Source organism: Sceloporus occidentalis, unplaced genomic scaffold (genome assembly GCF_023333645.1).
Source record: "Sceloporus occidentalis isolate IW3139 unplaced genomic scaffold, rSceOcc1.0.p SCAF_3, whole genome shotgun sequence".
NCBI lineage: Eukaryota > Metazoa > Chordata > Lepidosauria > Squamata > Phrynosomatidae > Sceloporus > Sceloporus occidentalis.
The window spans coordinates 242,595,400-242,610,123 of NW_028316983.1; the positions used below are offsets into that span (position 1 = coordinate 242,595,400).

Sequence of the window (14,724 nt, forward strand, 5' to 3'; positions counted from 1 at the left end):
AACATTTTCAAACCATGGATGCTTGAATCCATGTTTTAAAAATCTGTGTATAAGAAGGGCCAACTGTATAGCCTTTGAATCCATTAGAACATAAATATGTAAGTTCCATAAATTCAATGGGTCTATTGTAGCTGGAACTCACAACTATTTTAGGCCATAATTTAGGCTTTGAATCCCACCTACAATATTATTATTATACGATGTTATTATAATATTACATTATTATGTAGTCCCAGCTACAATCTCTATATTATAGCATTGCAATAAGGTATTTTGATATTATATAGTGACACTGGCTAACCTGTCAATTTCAATTTGCAACGGGATAGTTTACAATGAGAAATTCCTAATGAGAAATATCAGCCAACAGGTAATTTACACAAACATATTTTTTCCTCTATGGCCTACAAACTAATTAACATTTACTCAGCCTGTTTTTCAACTGACTACAGTGACATTTAAAACAGAAACTTTTTCTTCCCCATCAAGCCTTGACGTAATCACTGTGGTGCTTTCATCCACCTGCAAACACAAAGGACACAAACCAATAGAGTAGAGTGAGGTTTTTTTTAATGCACATGAAAAAGACTACAGTAAGTCAAAAAGCATTGTCTACTATTTCCAGAAAGTTGCAGTGGGGAACTCCTGTTCAACCTCATGCCATTAGTTTGTGAATGCCATGTATTGTGCAATATGTATATGAAGAAATGTACACATTTTGACAGTGGCATCGCTAAGGCTGGTGTCACCCAGTGCAAGGGGGAAAGGGGAGAGAACTGCCCATGTCTACTATTTCCAGAAAGTTGCAGTGGGGAACTCCTGTTCAACCTCATGCCATTAGTTTGTGAATGCCATGTATTGTGCAATATGTATATGAAGAAATGTACACATTTTGACAGTGGCATCGCTAAGGCTGGTGTCACCCAGTGCAAGGGGAAAAGGGGAGAGAACTGCCCATGCTGTTTAAAGAGAGAGAACAGAGTTGGAAGAGACCACATGGGCTATCCAGTCCAACCCCCTGCCAAAGTACCAAAGTATTCCTGACAGATGGCCATCCGACCTCTGTTTAAAAACCTCCGAAGAAGGAGAATCCACCACTCTCCAAGGCAGTGGGATCTTCCTCATGATTAGGTGGAACCTCTTCTTCTGTAGCTTCAATCCACTGCTCTGTATCCTAGTCTCTGGAGAGGAAGAAAATAAGAATGCTCCATCCTCAATATGACATCCCTTCAAATATTTAAAACCTGTCACCTGTTAATCTTCTCCTCTCCAGACTAAACATACCCAGCACCCTAAGGCCTGTTACAGACTGCCAAAATAAAGCTGCTTCAGGTATGCTGGAGGTATGCTATTTAAATGATGCATGGGTCCTAAGAGTCCGGAGGTCGCGCCAAAGCCACACTCCATTCCTAAGCGCTGGAGGGCAGCTTTGGTGCAGCTTCCGGATTCTTAGGATGCATGCATCATTTAAACAGCATACCTCCAAAGAGACTCGAAGCAGCTTTATTTTGGCAGTCTGTAACAGGCCTAAGATGCTCCTCATAGGGCATGGTTTCCAGACCTTTCACCACCTTTCAGCTCCAGTTTGTCAACATCCTTCTTGAACTGTGGTGCCTAGAACTGGACACAATTTTCCATGTGAGGTCTGATCAAAGCAGAATAGAGTGGTACTATTATTTCCATCAATCTAGACACTATAATCCTATTAATGCAACCTAGAATTGCTTTGGCTTGCTTAGCTGCTGCATCACATTGCTGATTCATGGTCAGCCTGTGATCCACTAAGACTCCTAGATCAATTTCGAATGTACTGCCTTCAAGCCAGGTGTCACCCATCCTACACCTGTGCATTTCATTTTTACTGCCCAAGTGCAGTATCCAACATTTTCCCTATTGAAATTCATTTTGTTAGTTGCGGCCCAGCTTTCTAATCCATTAAGGTCATTCTGAATGCTGATCCTGTCCTTTGAAGTATTAGAAGCCCGTCCTAATTTAGTAGTACTCTCTTACATTGTAATTGAAACTGATTATGCTGCAATCCCACCATATGAAAGGGGGGATGCACTTTAAGGTACAACCAACACAGTGGAGTAAGTACAATGGTGATTACCTATTCCATATTATCTTCTGCCTTTTGAAATAACTTTTCCCTAGTAACAATAAGTGGGAAACATGCAAACAATCCACAACTGGTAAAAATTTGTAGTGCTGGTCAACAGTGACAACAGTTCAGTTGTGTAAATCTAGCTGAGGACAAAGAAAGACTTAATGGTCTGACAAACTGGTGCTCTAATCCTCAATCTGATTGTTTCAACATGTTCACAGTGCATTAATATGTAACCAAGTATTTGAGAAATGTATATGGATATACAGCATGTATTTAAGCAGTCAGGGTAATGGTAACCATGGCACAGTCTCCCAAGAATAGAATTATCATCTGTAAGAGTGTTCATGCTGTGGCAGTTGACAGAATGGATATAAATACACCTATTAGCAGCCTCAACTGAATCTTTAAACAGCACTGTAGGAATAGCAGTATTCTAAAAATAGCTTGATAATGCTGCATTTGAGCACTTGGCCTCAGAAGCACTCTGTCACATACACTGGGTGAATTTCAATTTTTCCCTTCATGTAGTTCAAAACGAACATCTGTGGCACACGAGAGACAGGCAATGTGACATTCTCTGACCTCTCTTCTCTGTGTCTACCCTACAAATAGCAGTACAGCAATATAACTTTTTGTAAAGACTATAAGGCTGCACTGACTGGAATTTTAAATACTATGAGTCAAAATCAGAATCTTAAAATATTTTAAAAGACCTAATGAAAATGCAGTGCTGTGTGTGATGGATAGGAGAGGCAACAATCCTTCTCTTCGCTTGTTCTTGCAGTGCTGAGGTGCCTATAGATTCAAAATAGTTTCAGCACCCTCCAGCTTATACACATAGACTGAATCTGCTTTTCAGTAAAAAGTGTTTTTTGTTGTATTTTTATGGGATGTGGTGGCTCAAGTGGTTAAGTCGCTGACTCTGTTGATGGCAAGATCAGCAGGTTGGCAATTTGAGGCCTGGGTACCGCATGATGGGGTGAGCTCCCATCACTAGTCCTAGCTTCTGCCAACCTAGCAGTTTGAAAGCATGCAAATGCAAGTAAATAAATAGTTACCACTTTGGTGGGAAGGTAACAGTGTTCTGTGCAATCATGCTGACCACATGATCACAGAGTAGTCTCTGACAGCGAAGAATGCAACTTACAGTGGGGCCTTCCTTTACATGGGGTACCATTCCAGATCCCTCTGCATAAGGGGAATTCCATGTATGCTTGCGCCCCATTGAAAACAATGGAGTGCGTGCTCGTGGTGGCACACAGACCACACATTTTATTGTCACGCAGCTTCAGCATAGCTTCAAGACACATATAGCGCGCCCACATACGGCGTGGGTGCACTGTATTTTAGAATTGGCTGGAATCATCTTCCCTGTTCTATCTTTCTATTGACCACTTCTATCTTCTCTAGACTAAGTTTATATTATTTTTTCCATATCTAATCCATTATCAAGAGCCATCTTGGTGCACTTTATTTATTTTATTTCATTTCCATGCTGCCTTTCTCCCAAAAAGGGACCCAAGGGAGCTCACACATAAAACCTTACAAGAAAAGTTTAAAAACAATTAAAATCATCTAGCTAAAAACAATCCAGACCTTCAGAGTCCCGTGTGGCAGCCGCCGTGTGGGATTCCAAAGGCACTGCTGCCCTCCGGGGTCCAGTGCAGTTGCTGGGCAAGCAGTAAAGCACCCTTTCTTGTTTGTCCAATTGCTGTACCAGTCCCTCTGGGTTTACAACCCCACAAGGTGACACTCCTCTGGAGTGTTACCCAGTGCAGTCCTCACCCCCCATGCTCCCCTAGTGATGCTACTGGCCTGCTGGCGAGAGGAATGCTTAGCCTCCCACAGAAGGCCATTCCAGAGGGTGGGAGCAGCCAATGAGAAAGCTGGCTTATCATGTCTTCGCCAAGCAAGCCTGTGATGATAGCAGGACTACAAGAAAGCCTATAGAGGTATCAGAAGTCCCAGTCACGCAGCACTCCAAGAAAAACAACAGGAACACAGTCTCCCTCATCAATTTCCAAAGTAAATTATCCACCAAAGCATCCAAACTTCTCTCATATGCTAGTCTGAAAGATTACATTATTTGATTGTAACCTCAACTGAAGGCCCAAAAGGCAGACCATGCGTCACAAAGCATGTGCCTACCTTAAGAGTGTTCACTATATTTATGTGTTAAGAATTTGGGATTTAAAAATAAATAAATAAATAAATAAATAAATAAATAAATAAATAAATGGGTTGTTCTATGAAATTACCTGGAATATCATACACTACCTATTATATGAATAATACAGTACCGTTTCTTACTGACAAGTATGTTACTCTTAAATATTGTCAAATACTTTTTTCATTTAAAATGACAAGTAAGATATTATTCAACTACAATATCAATTTAAGCAATAAGGATGAAAACTGTTACAGTTATTGTTTCTTTATTTCCAGGTATAGATAAACTCGGTAGATTTTACAATGCTCTTTCAAAATGTTCAGAATCAACTGGAGCTGTCACCTTCTACATCCCAAATGTCTTATGCCAAAAACCTCAGTATTTGATCTACGCTTAACAAATTCCCAGAATTATATGAGTAAAATTTTATATCTCCAATTAGCTAGGTGAAAAAGAAAAGCTTTGTAGTTCAACAAATACAACTGTGTATATCCCCCTTACACATATAGCCTGTTCTATAATCGGGTTTGTACATCTCAAAATTTTCCTAATTGTTTTAGGAAGTGAATCACCACTATATTTTCTCCTTCAAAAATACAGGTTAGAAAAAGAATGAGTTCAGTAAAATATATCAAAGAATTGATAAAACTGATTCAATTAATTTGTTATCAAGGAGATGATCACATCAAGCATTTAGGAATCCAAATGTTCAAGCCAAAAGAATGACAGATTATTTTTAAAATATCCTGGCCATAAGAAACAAACATTCTTTTCAGAGTTTTTTGTGGGTTTTTCAGGCTATCTGGCCATGTTCTAGAAGAGTTTATTCCTGACATTTGTTTTCAGGGCCAAGTGGGCCTGCCTAAAAAAGTAACAGACTCTGAGAGAAAGTAGTAAAAAGTACAGTAAAGGCATAGAAGAAGTAAATGATTAGGAGCAGAAAAAGTGAGCAATTTGTTGGCTGGCCTATGTGTGGAAGTGTGTGAACATCCATGAAAAAACTCCAGCTGTGCTTAGATAATTAGGTTTTGCTTGCTGCAATAATTAATTTTACGATGAGGCAGAATTAAAATAACTGAATTCATGATTAATTCTCATAAGCAGTAGCTATGACTCTCTAGTGTTTAGAAGAGAATGCTTGGCTGACAGCAGTGGCAAAATGCAGAATTCTCTGTTCTAAGCTCAGCTCAGTCCAGAAGCTCTTTGTACCTGTAGAAACTCTCACATGTTCCTATGGCTCTCACCTGTACAACAAATTTGTACACTAAGGACAGCTCCATCATAAATGGTGCACTTCCTGACCCTCCCGAGAATGAGAATGTTTACTGGCAAGTTGAAGTGCACAGTATACTGACAGTAGACCAACTGCTAACAGTCTATGATAATCCTGCCCACAAGTAAGCACAAAAAAAATCCCACTGATAAAGTTACCAAGTACACTAGCACCTTAACAGCTAAACAACAGATATGCAAAAATGTCCAGCTCATTTTTCCCAAATCCTTTAAAAATAATAATAATAAAGATGAGACTGGAATCTACATATCAATAAATGTGAGACTTAGATAATGAATTATTAAATTCAAAATGTTTCAATTAAACAAGTTACTCAAACTTTGCATCAGCACATCAAAGGTTCTCATATACACATACACACACAAAAAAATTATATAAAATAATTATATATCTTTAACAATTTTAACAAGTATTTAAGAACAATAAAATGAACAATTAACTTATTCCCTCCCTTCCACCCCCTTTTTGTTCTTTTTTCTTCCTTCACTCACTCAACCACTTTGTTGTGTAATCTCTTTCTTTCCTTCTTATCCTCTAATTTTGTATGCTACATTCTCTCTCTCTTACCATTTCCAGTTCCCATACCTGCTGCTGCACAATATATGTAACACTGGCCCCATTAAAAAGCTGCAGCACAACACTGGAGCAGGACCTTCAAGCAAAGATAGAGGGTGGGCTGCAGTAAGACCCACCTGAATGTATGCAGATACCAACTTGTGCATACCAGCTCCCAATTTGAAAAATACAGTTTTACGTTATTAGCAAACCTATGCAAGAGTGGGAGGGGAGACAGACTGATAGAAGAAATGATTAATGGGTTTAGTAAATTTTAGATTTACCTAAATTTGGCATATGACAACACAAATTACTTTCTCTAGATTGCAGATGATAGGGGGAAAGTATGCTACAGTGAAAAAAAATCTTACTGAATTAAAATACTTTTAATGATGGTTGAGGATCAACAGAGGGATATCAGGGGTTTTAGTTTTTAATTGTTGTTTTTATGCTTGATATTGTGTTTTTAATATGTTATACTGTTTAATACTGTCTTAAGGGGGGGAGGGATAAAGTGTTTTTAATCGTTGTATTTTATATTTTACTGTTGTCAACCGCCCGGATTGGTTTCCCATAGGGCGGTATACAAATAAATATTATTATTATTATTATTATTATTATTCCCCAAATGTACTGAACAGGGCACAAGTCTTGAATCAATGTACTAGGCATGGTTTTCCTAACATCCAGTCCTCCTCTTTGGGCAAGAATCTTATTGCCAATCCCACATTCCTGACCCTGGACAAATGACCTTCACATAAAGTTCCAGTTTCTAGCTTGTAGTTTCCCTGTTACAAGTTTAATGCATTCATGAACAAGCTCTCCTGTTACTCAGCCATACAGGTCCCAACTCTGAGCGGGGGGCAGGGGATCCACTGGTGTTTTGCAAGCCTTGTAAGATGAGCATACAGCAGAGTACCAACAAAGTAGTCCTCACTAATACAGAGAGGGTTTTTTTCAACCCTGGTTGTTGCATACCAAATATCATTTGCCATTTTATGATTCAGCTACAATTCTTTCATGATAGAGGTTTTGAGGATGAAATGAATTTACATTCATGTGCCTTCAAATGCAAGATTTGTTACCTCTCACAGCCTTAGGAGCCTCCAAATAGACACACACACACTCCAATACAGCATATTTAAAGAAGGCTACACAATTAACTATGATGATTCCGCTCACTTACCTTTACATGACTGAAGTCACCAACTTTATTTGCTTCTGGAGGATTAATAGGCTTATTCTCTACTCTGGGTTTTATCACTTGTCGAAAAGGACTGGAAACTGGAAGACCACTCACACTAATTCCATCTGAAAATGAAGGGATCGAGGAGAAAAAGACCAAAATTATTTTTTACTACTTTCAAGTTCTAAGGTAATTTCCAGAATGACATTACAAAGCAATGTTTTATTCAAATGCAGGTGAAGATTTTATGGGGAACAGGGAAGAACATTATTCCATTGAGACTGACATCAAAAATTATGTAGGTTTTTGGGAATCAAATATATATTGGAAGTGCTCCTGGATAAATGATCTTCACATAGAGTTGCTCTGTGTATTGCAATCCACAATTAAACCACGACTTGTAACTTTGGTTTGAAAGAAAAGCACAAAAGTCCAAGATTATCTCATGGTCTGGAACAATATGGAAAAAAATCCTATGTTCTTGAAGCAATTTTAGAAATAATTGCAGAAGAATAGGGCTGATTTTTAAAGCAATCTAAATGTTATAGTAAATCTGACCAACAAATGTGACATATAGTCTATACTGAATGAATATACATTTGCTAGAGTGAATGATCTGAAAAAACAAAAACAGCATCAACATTTGTCAGATAAGAACCGATTATAGCCTATGAGCACAGATTTTATTAATGAGCTCAGTTAAATTTAAAGCATCACATAATGATGCCACATCAAGAAGCCATTAAAATTATTTGCATATAATCTTTCATTTATCATTCAAATTTCCACATTAGAGAAGTGACTAAAAGACTGACATTAGAAATTCAACCCTTCATCATACAGTATATACCAGTATACCATTAAATGGGTTATTTGAAATGTGTAACCTTCCCTGTGGAATCAGCTGAATGACTGCTACTTTCTTCAAATGCTATCATTTCCAGTGAGATTTGTATTTCTACCAAATGGAGGGAAATCAAGATCATGTAGCCTTTAATGGCTCACTGACAAATGAAATAATTCATATCTCAGGGAAATAAAATATACGCATAGCTAATTAGTTCCTCATTATCGAAGGCAAGAGATTGATCTTTAGGCTCTAGCAATTATTTTCCATAGACTCATTGCATCATTAATTATGTCTTTAAGCTGATTAATATCAATGTAAATAAATGCCAGATATTTGAACTGTACCTGTGTAGGCCCTATACTAGTCAAGAAAAATTATCCGAGATTGGTAACTGTCTCCTTACTATCCTATGCTTTCCTTGGACTAATCTAGATATTAAATGATTTGTTTAAAAACATTTCCCAAGTCAGTTTAAGAGACTTGGAGAATTAAACTTCGTCTTGAAAAGTACCAGCGCCTCTTCCCTGCCCTTCCATTTATATGCCTCAAACAGCCAAGCAAAAAAAGAAGGGAGATTTGTTTTGCAGCTCTTGAACTACTAGTGGGAAAACAACCATATGTTTTTGAATTCAATACTGTTGCTCTACTTTCACTGTGGGAATAGCTCCCTAGTGAATCTAAAGCCCCTTCCACATCCCACATGTGGGAAAAGTGAGGGCACTTTATTTCACATGTGGTGGACATGCAAGAAGGTTAAGAAGTTTTGGTTTAAAGTACATGCAGCAATCCAAGAAACTTTTACTCTCCAATTTAATTTGTCACCAGAATTCTATCTATTAAACATGTTACCAGCATTAGATAAAAAGATAGAAAAAAAATACTGGAGAGATTTTTTATATTTAGTTACAGCTGCAAGATTTGTGATTGCACAAAATTGGAAAAACAGCAAACCACTATAAATTGAAGATTGGATGTTAAAATTACAAGACTTGAGGGAAATGGACAGACTTACAAAGCTGATAAATAACAGATCTGAAACTGACTTAAATGAAGAATGGTTTCCGATAACACAATTATGGGGAAAGGTATTTGAGATCAAGAAAGATGTTCTGCTATAAACTTGTAAAAAATCGGAATAGAAATTGAAACTCGAAATGGATGTAGACACATTTCTCTTTCTTTTTCTTCTCTTTTTTTCCAACTGATATTATGTATATGTACAGAAAGTTTAGTTTGTTCTAAAGATGATGCTGTAACTTAATGAAAATAAATAAATAAATAAATAAAATTATAAAGCCCCTTCCAATAATATTTGATAAACAAAAAAATGCTATTTACTTTTATATAGGCAAGGTACATATCTTTAATAACATATATTGAGAAAAATGATCTACCTCACACACAGCTGTTATTGAGCAGTACGGCCAGCCCTGTTCTGTTCATGTGGACTGGGATGGGAGTTGCAGACCAACAACATCTGGAGGGCCACACTTTGCCTACTCCAATATAGGATCAAAATATCACTAGCAAAACTCCAGCAAATGCAAAGGGCTTCACATTTTTGGCATTCTAACATATGTCAACATGCCAAGTTTGTATTATTTCATAATATTTTGATGTCAAAGAGGGCACAACATCTTCATTCTAACCACTGATTAACATGTTCTATAAGAGTAGAATATTTCTGGTGTACATTCGCTCAGTGTATAAATCTATTAATACTTGATTTACATTAAATATTTAACCCTCCTTAATTAAAATAGTATGTCATTAAATCATTATTATTAGGCATATTAAATTTACATTATTACATTTTGCATGAAATTGTGAGGCATCACTAAACTCACTACTGTAACGTATACATTATGTTCACAGAACTTCTTTTGTGATATCAGACTTGTAACATTTATGAGATATGGTGCAATATGTATCACTTTTCAATTATATTATGAGCAATCTTGAAAAATTAATCTGTGACTTTTTTGTATTCTCCCAAAATACATGAGTATGCTATTGTCAGAAGTAATTTCTTAATCATGTTTTGACAACACAAAATTTGATGATTCTCCAAAACTTTGCAGACCATCAACAAATCAACCAAAGCCCCCATCTTTCACCAAAACAGTTAAGGAATGAGTGGCACATTATTTCAGATTAAGCACCAAAGCAAAGTTTAGTGAGATGTGTCTCTATGCATATGGACCCTTGGAATTTCTAAAGATTCATGTTGCCTCAGTGATGATGATTTTATGTCTTTCTCCCAGAATGGCACCCAGACTACTTGATTCATCACTGGCTCCATTACAGTAACATTGCTACCTTTTCATAAAGGGTCTCAAGATAATTCTTTCTTTAATCTTCAAGCTCTGAAATAGCTTCTACTGAGCCAGAAAGCAATCCTTGTTCAAATAAAAGCATAGGTCTTCATATTGAAAGAGGATCCAAAACTCACCGTCATTAAGATCTTGCAGGAGGTTTTCTTGACAGGAGAAATCCAGCTTTACTTTAATGTACACAGTAAATACAGCTGTATTTCCTGGTTTCAGAGGAAACTGAGAGAGTGTGTCTTCTAGATTCCAGCTCAGAAAGTCACCAAAAAGCTTTCCTGTATTAAAAATAATGCACAGCAGTTATAAGCAGAGACACACCATCCAATACAGTCCGTCCTCGCCTTACGCGGGGGATCCGTTCCGGATCCCTCCGCGTAAGGCGAATTCCGCCTATGCTCAAGCCCCATTGGAAACAATGGGGCTCGTGCGCGGTGGCGCGCCCATTCAATTGAATGGGACGCGCCGCCCCTTCCGCCCCGTGCGCGCGCCGCGGCTTGAGTGCATATGCTCAAGGCCGCGTATGGCGCGCCCGCGTATGGCGCGGGCGCACTGTATATCAGAACATGCAAGAAAACGAATGCATCCAACTTGGCTCTTCCAATTATTTTATCAGTGTAGGTAGGAGAAAAAATGAATTTATATATCATGCTTCAGGATGCAATCCTGTTGAGAACCAATGAAGCAACAGGTTCCACTAGTGCAACTCCCTAAGATGGTGAATACAAGTTGGGAGAGAAAGCATCCCAGGGGCACCACTGCAGACTTGTTGTGGTGCTAGGAATTGCTGGCATAAGGAAATCTCCTAATGTAAGCCTACTAGAAGCACATGCAAAAGCACAAATTGCAGCTAAGTTAGCATAAAGTCCTTTCACGATCTTGGCCTCAATGTTTAACTGCAATACTAAAAGAATAACAAAGTAATGTCTGTAAACTAGATAAACTTGTTGAAAAAGACAAGTTAGCACAAGGATATAAAATCTGTGGTTTGAGGTTTTATACTGTCTTGTAAATATGATTAACATGTAATCTGAACTCGATACAATAGATTTAGGGCACATATAGTCAATGAATATGTCAGTTGCCAATTTGACAGTAATTCTCATTTGACACAATGCCTTAAAAAGGAGATTAATCTCTCCAAAACCTAACTAAATAGTAAGGGACAAAGAATTATACATTTCCAAACATTTTGTGTGTGCTTAAATATGGGTTACTCCTTTTAAATATCACCTAGTTACCAAAGATAATATGGAATTTAACAAAAATAATATTGTAGATGTTACAATTTGTACATTAAAAGAGCACTTAACAGAATAACAAAGTAACGAGTAAAAAACAAGGAACAAACAAACTAGCAGGTAATAAACAGGTAAGTAACCAAGCAGCAAACAAACAAGCCTAATTTAAAATAGAGGTGAGCTATTTGAGGCATATCTGTAAATTAATCCCTGCCAGGGACGCTTCCCCCCAGCTAAAATGTTAAGGCTGAAGTGGAATTTGGGTTTTGTTTCTGTTTTACTTTTTTAAAGGGTGTGCACTTTGTTCATTGCCTTACTTGAAACAAACAGCAGTTAAAAATTCCCTCTGCTGCAAGATTGATGCGACGCACTACACTGAAAGGTGACATCTGTTCACAGACCAAAACAAAACAAAACAAGGTTCGCAGAAACTCATTTTGCATCACCATGAGAGTTACAAAACCTTCAGGATTCTTTTTAGTATCCTGTGTTACGTTGTGATATTATTATTATTATTATTATTATTATTAACCTTTATTTATAATATGGTTCTAATTGTCTAAGATTTCATCTGCACTGCAGAAATAATCTAGTTTCACACCACCTTAACTGCCATGGCACAATGCTATGAAATTCTGGGAACTGTAGTTTGTTGTGGTCGCAGAGCACAGCAGAAGAACCTCCTGACAGTAAGAACTGTTCAACAGTGGAACATACTCCCTCGGAATGTGGTGATGTCTCCTCCTCTGGAGGTTTTTAAACAGAGACTAGATGACCATCGGTGAGGGTTGTTTTGATTTTGTATTCCTGCATGGCCGGGGGTTTAGGTTGGATTGGCCCTTCAGGTATCTTTCAACACTATGATTGTATGATTTCTTTGCAGATGTTAATTCATACTTTTTCAATGCTAATTTTCAATGCAGAGATCCTAATATACAATTCCAGTCTGTTTATCATAGAATTTCTTATATTTAGTTCTTGCTGTTATTGTTGTTGTTACTATTACATTACTATGAAAAAAACATGTTTGTATGTTCTGGGTTTCTGTTTCCTCCCTCTCACTTTTATCTATATGGTAGGAAACGGAATAGCATGGCATACAGAGTAGAGTATTATTGGACTGGAGGGAGCACTTGTAATGTTTTTAATATTGCCAGAGCATCAAGAAAACTACAGGAGCAAGAAAGAAAGCCACCTTTTGTGTTGACCATCTTTGATGTGACTTCCAGCTTCTCCAAAGGCTCAGTTCCAATATTTTCCAGTTTAATTATAAGCTGCTGTGTCTCGCCATTATAGAGCTGAACAGAAACACTGGTGGTGATTTCATCTCCCGAGGAAGGCTGTAATGTGTGAGCAGACCTTTAAAAGTAGTGGAAATAAATAAATGAATAAATAAGGCATATGACATTTTATAAAACTCATTGTCTAATTTTATGTATGCATTTGTCATTTTAATTATTACATGTTTATCCTGCTCTTCTTACAAAGAGGAAAGGGTAATTCTACTTTCCACCTACCTCATTTTACCTTCACAACCATCTTGTGATTTACATTAGGCTGAGAATGAGTAATTACTGTATATACTCAACTATAAGTCAACCTCATATATAAGTAAAGGGCAAGTTTTGAGGCCAAAATTATGGATTTTGATATGACCCGTGGATAAGTCAAGGGTAAAACTTAGGCACATATAATGAAGGATGTAAAGGACAAAGTAATGGAAAACAATTCCAAAGAACTTATAAATTCCAGCAGGCATAACTATAAGTGCATATACTAAAGGCTGGATGAGTAGAAGGGGTCAGTGCTTCTAGGGCAGATTAAACTCTTTCCTTTCATCGTATGTGTGTGTGTGTGTGCACGCAAGTCGACTAAGGTTTTTGGGTCAGTTTTTAACCAAAATTTCTAGACTTATACATGAGTATATGAAAGCCATCCAATGAGGGTAATGGCAGTGTGGGGATGTGAACGCAAGTCTCCTTAGCATGATCTTAACCAGTATATTATGCCGCACTAACTTGCTTATCCTATCCTTTACCTCCTGCCCTTCAACACCTGGATGGAGCGTGGTAATCTGAAGGGGGGGGGGGGGAACAGCTGATATGAAGAGCTGCACTTTGAATTCCTAAGTAGGAACCAACACAAGATAACATGCTGGACTTGGAGAATTTCAGCATCTACAACTCTAATTGCAATGCATGCCAAAGAAAGGAGAAGCTGAAGTGTTTTTGCCCTTAATGACAGATAATGTATTGATCCCCAATATTAATATTAATCCTTGGTTAAAACAGGATAAAATTCTGGGCTTATTCAATGACTCTCTATTATACCAGTCTAATGTTCAGGTTCATCTAACATTAAGATGACACTTTTCTTAAGCTGCCAAACAAAACAAAAAATCTGGAGTGCATTTAAGTTATAAAAACACAGTGAGCAAAAGGACTAGGCAACCTTTTTATTATTTCAGAAAATATGATATATTGTCCATAGCAGTTATGATTGTTCATATTACTTTAATCTATTTGTGGAATTTGAAATATTTTGTCAGTGTAGAAGCAAGAAGATTTCCCAATTTCTTAAAACACGGTTTTAAGTGGTAATTTAAAGTCTTCTTTTAGCCATGATTTCAAATTCTTATTTAAAGAAACATATGCTAAGCATTAAACAAAGAGCAGATGTTACTGTTAAATATATTGAAGAAAAAGGGAAATGGTGAAGAAATTCAAACACAAAAGAGAAAGAGAGGGTAAGAGCATGTGCAAGCTGGCAGCCATTATGGAGTTTTGTTTTGTTTTTTGTTATCTTTAAACAATTAATAGATCAAGAAATTGTATTCTGTATTAAATTTGTCAAAGAAGTTATTAATTCATTCAAAGATTTCATTGTAATTGTTCAATTTATTATTCAATTAACTTTTAAATTAACTGTTAATTAACTTTCAAGGTTTACAAAAGAATTCATCTTAAACACAACCTAAGTACAGATAAAATCTTC

The 14,724-nt window shown here is 37.1% G+C and overlaps 1 protein-coding gene across 1 annotated transcript in view; it reads right to left on the reverse strand.

Annotated features, from left to right (window-relative positions):
- Positions 1-14,724, reverse strand: part of LOC149317694 (trafficking protein particle complex subunit 9) — a 337,712-nt gene that overhangs the window by 265,250 nt on the left and 57,738 nt on the right. Inside the window, exons 15-17 of the mRNA XM_089518016.1 lie at positions 12,926-13,089; positions 10,615-10,767; positions 7,313-7,437 (exon numbers count right to left, since the gene is read on the reverse strand). Coding sequence (XP_089374142.1) covers positions 7,313-7,437; positions 10,615-10,767; positions 12,926-13,089 — 442 coding nt within the window. The remainder of the gene's footprint in view (positions 1-7,312; positions 7,438-10,614; positions 10,768-12,925; positions 13,090-14,724) is intronic.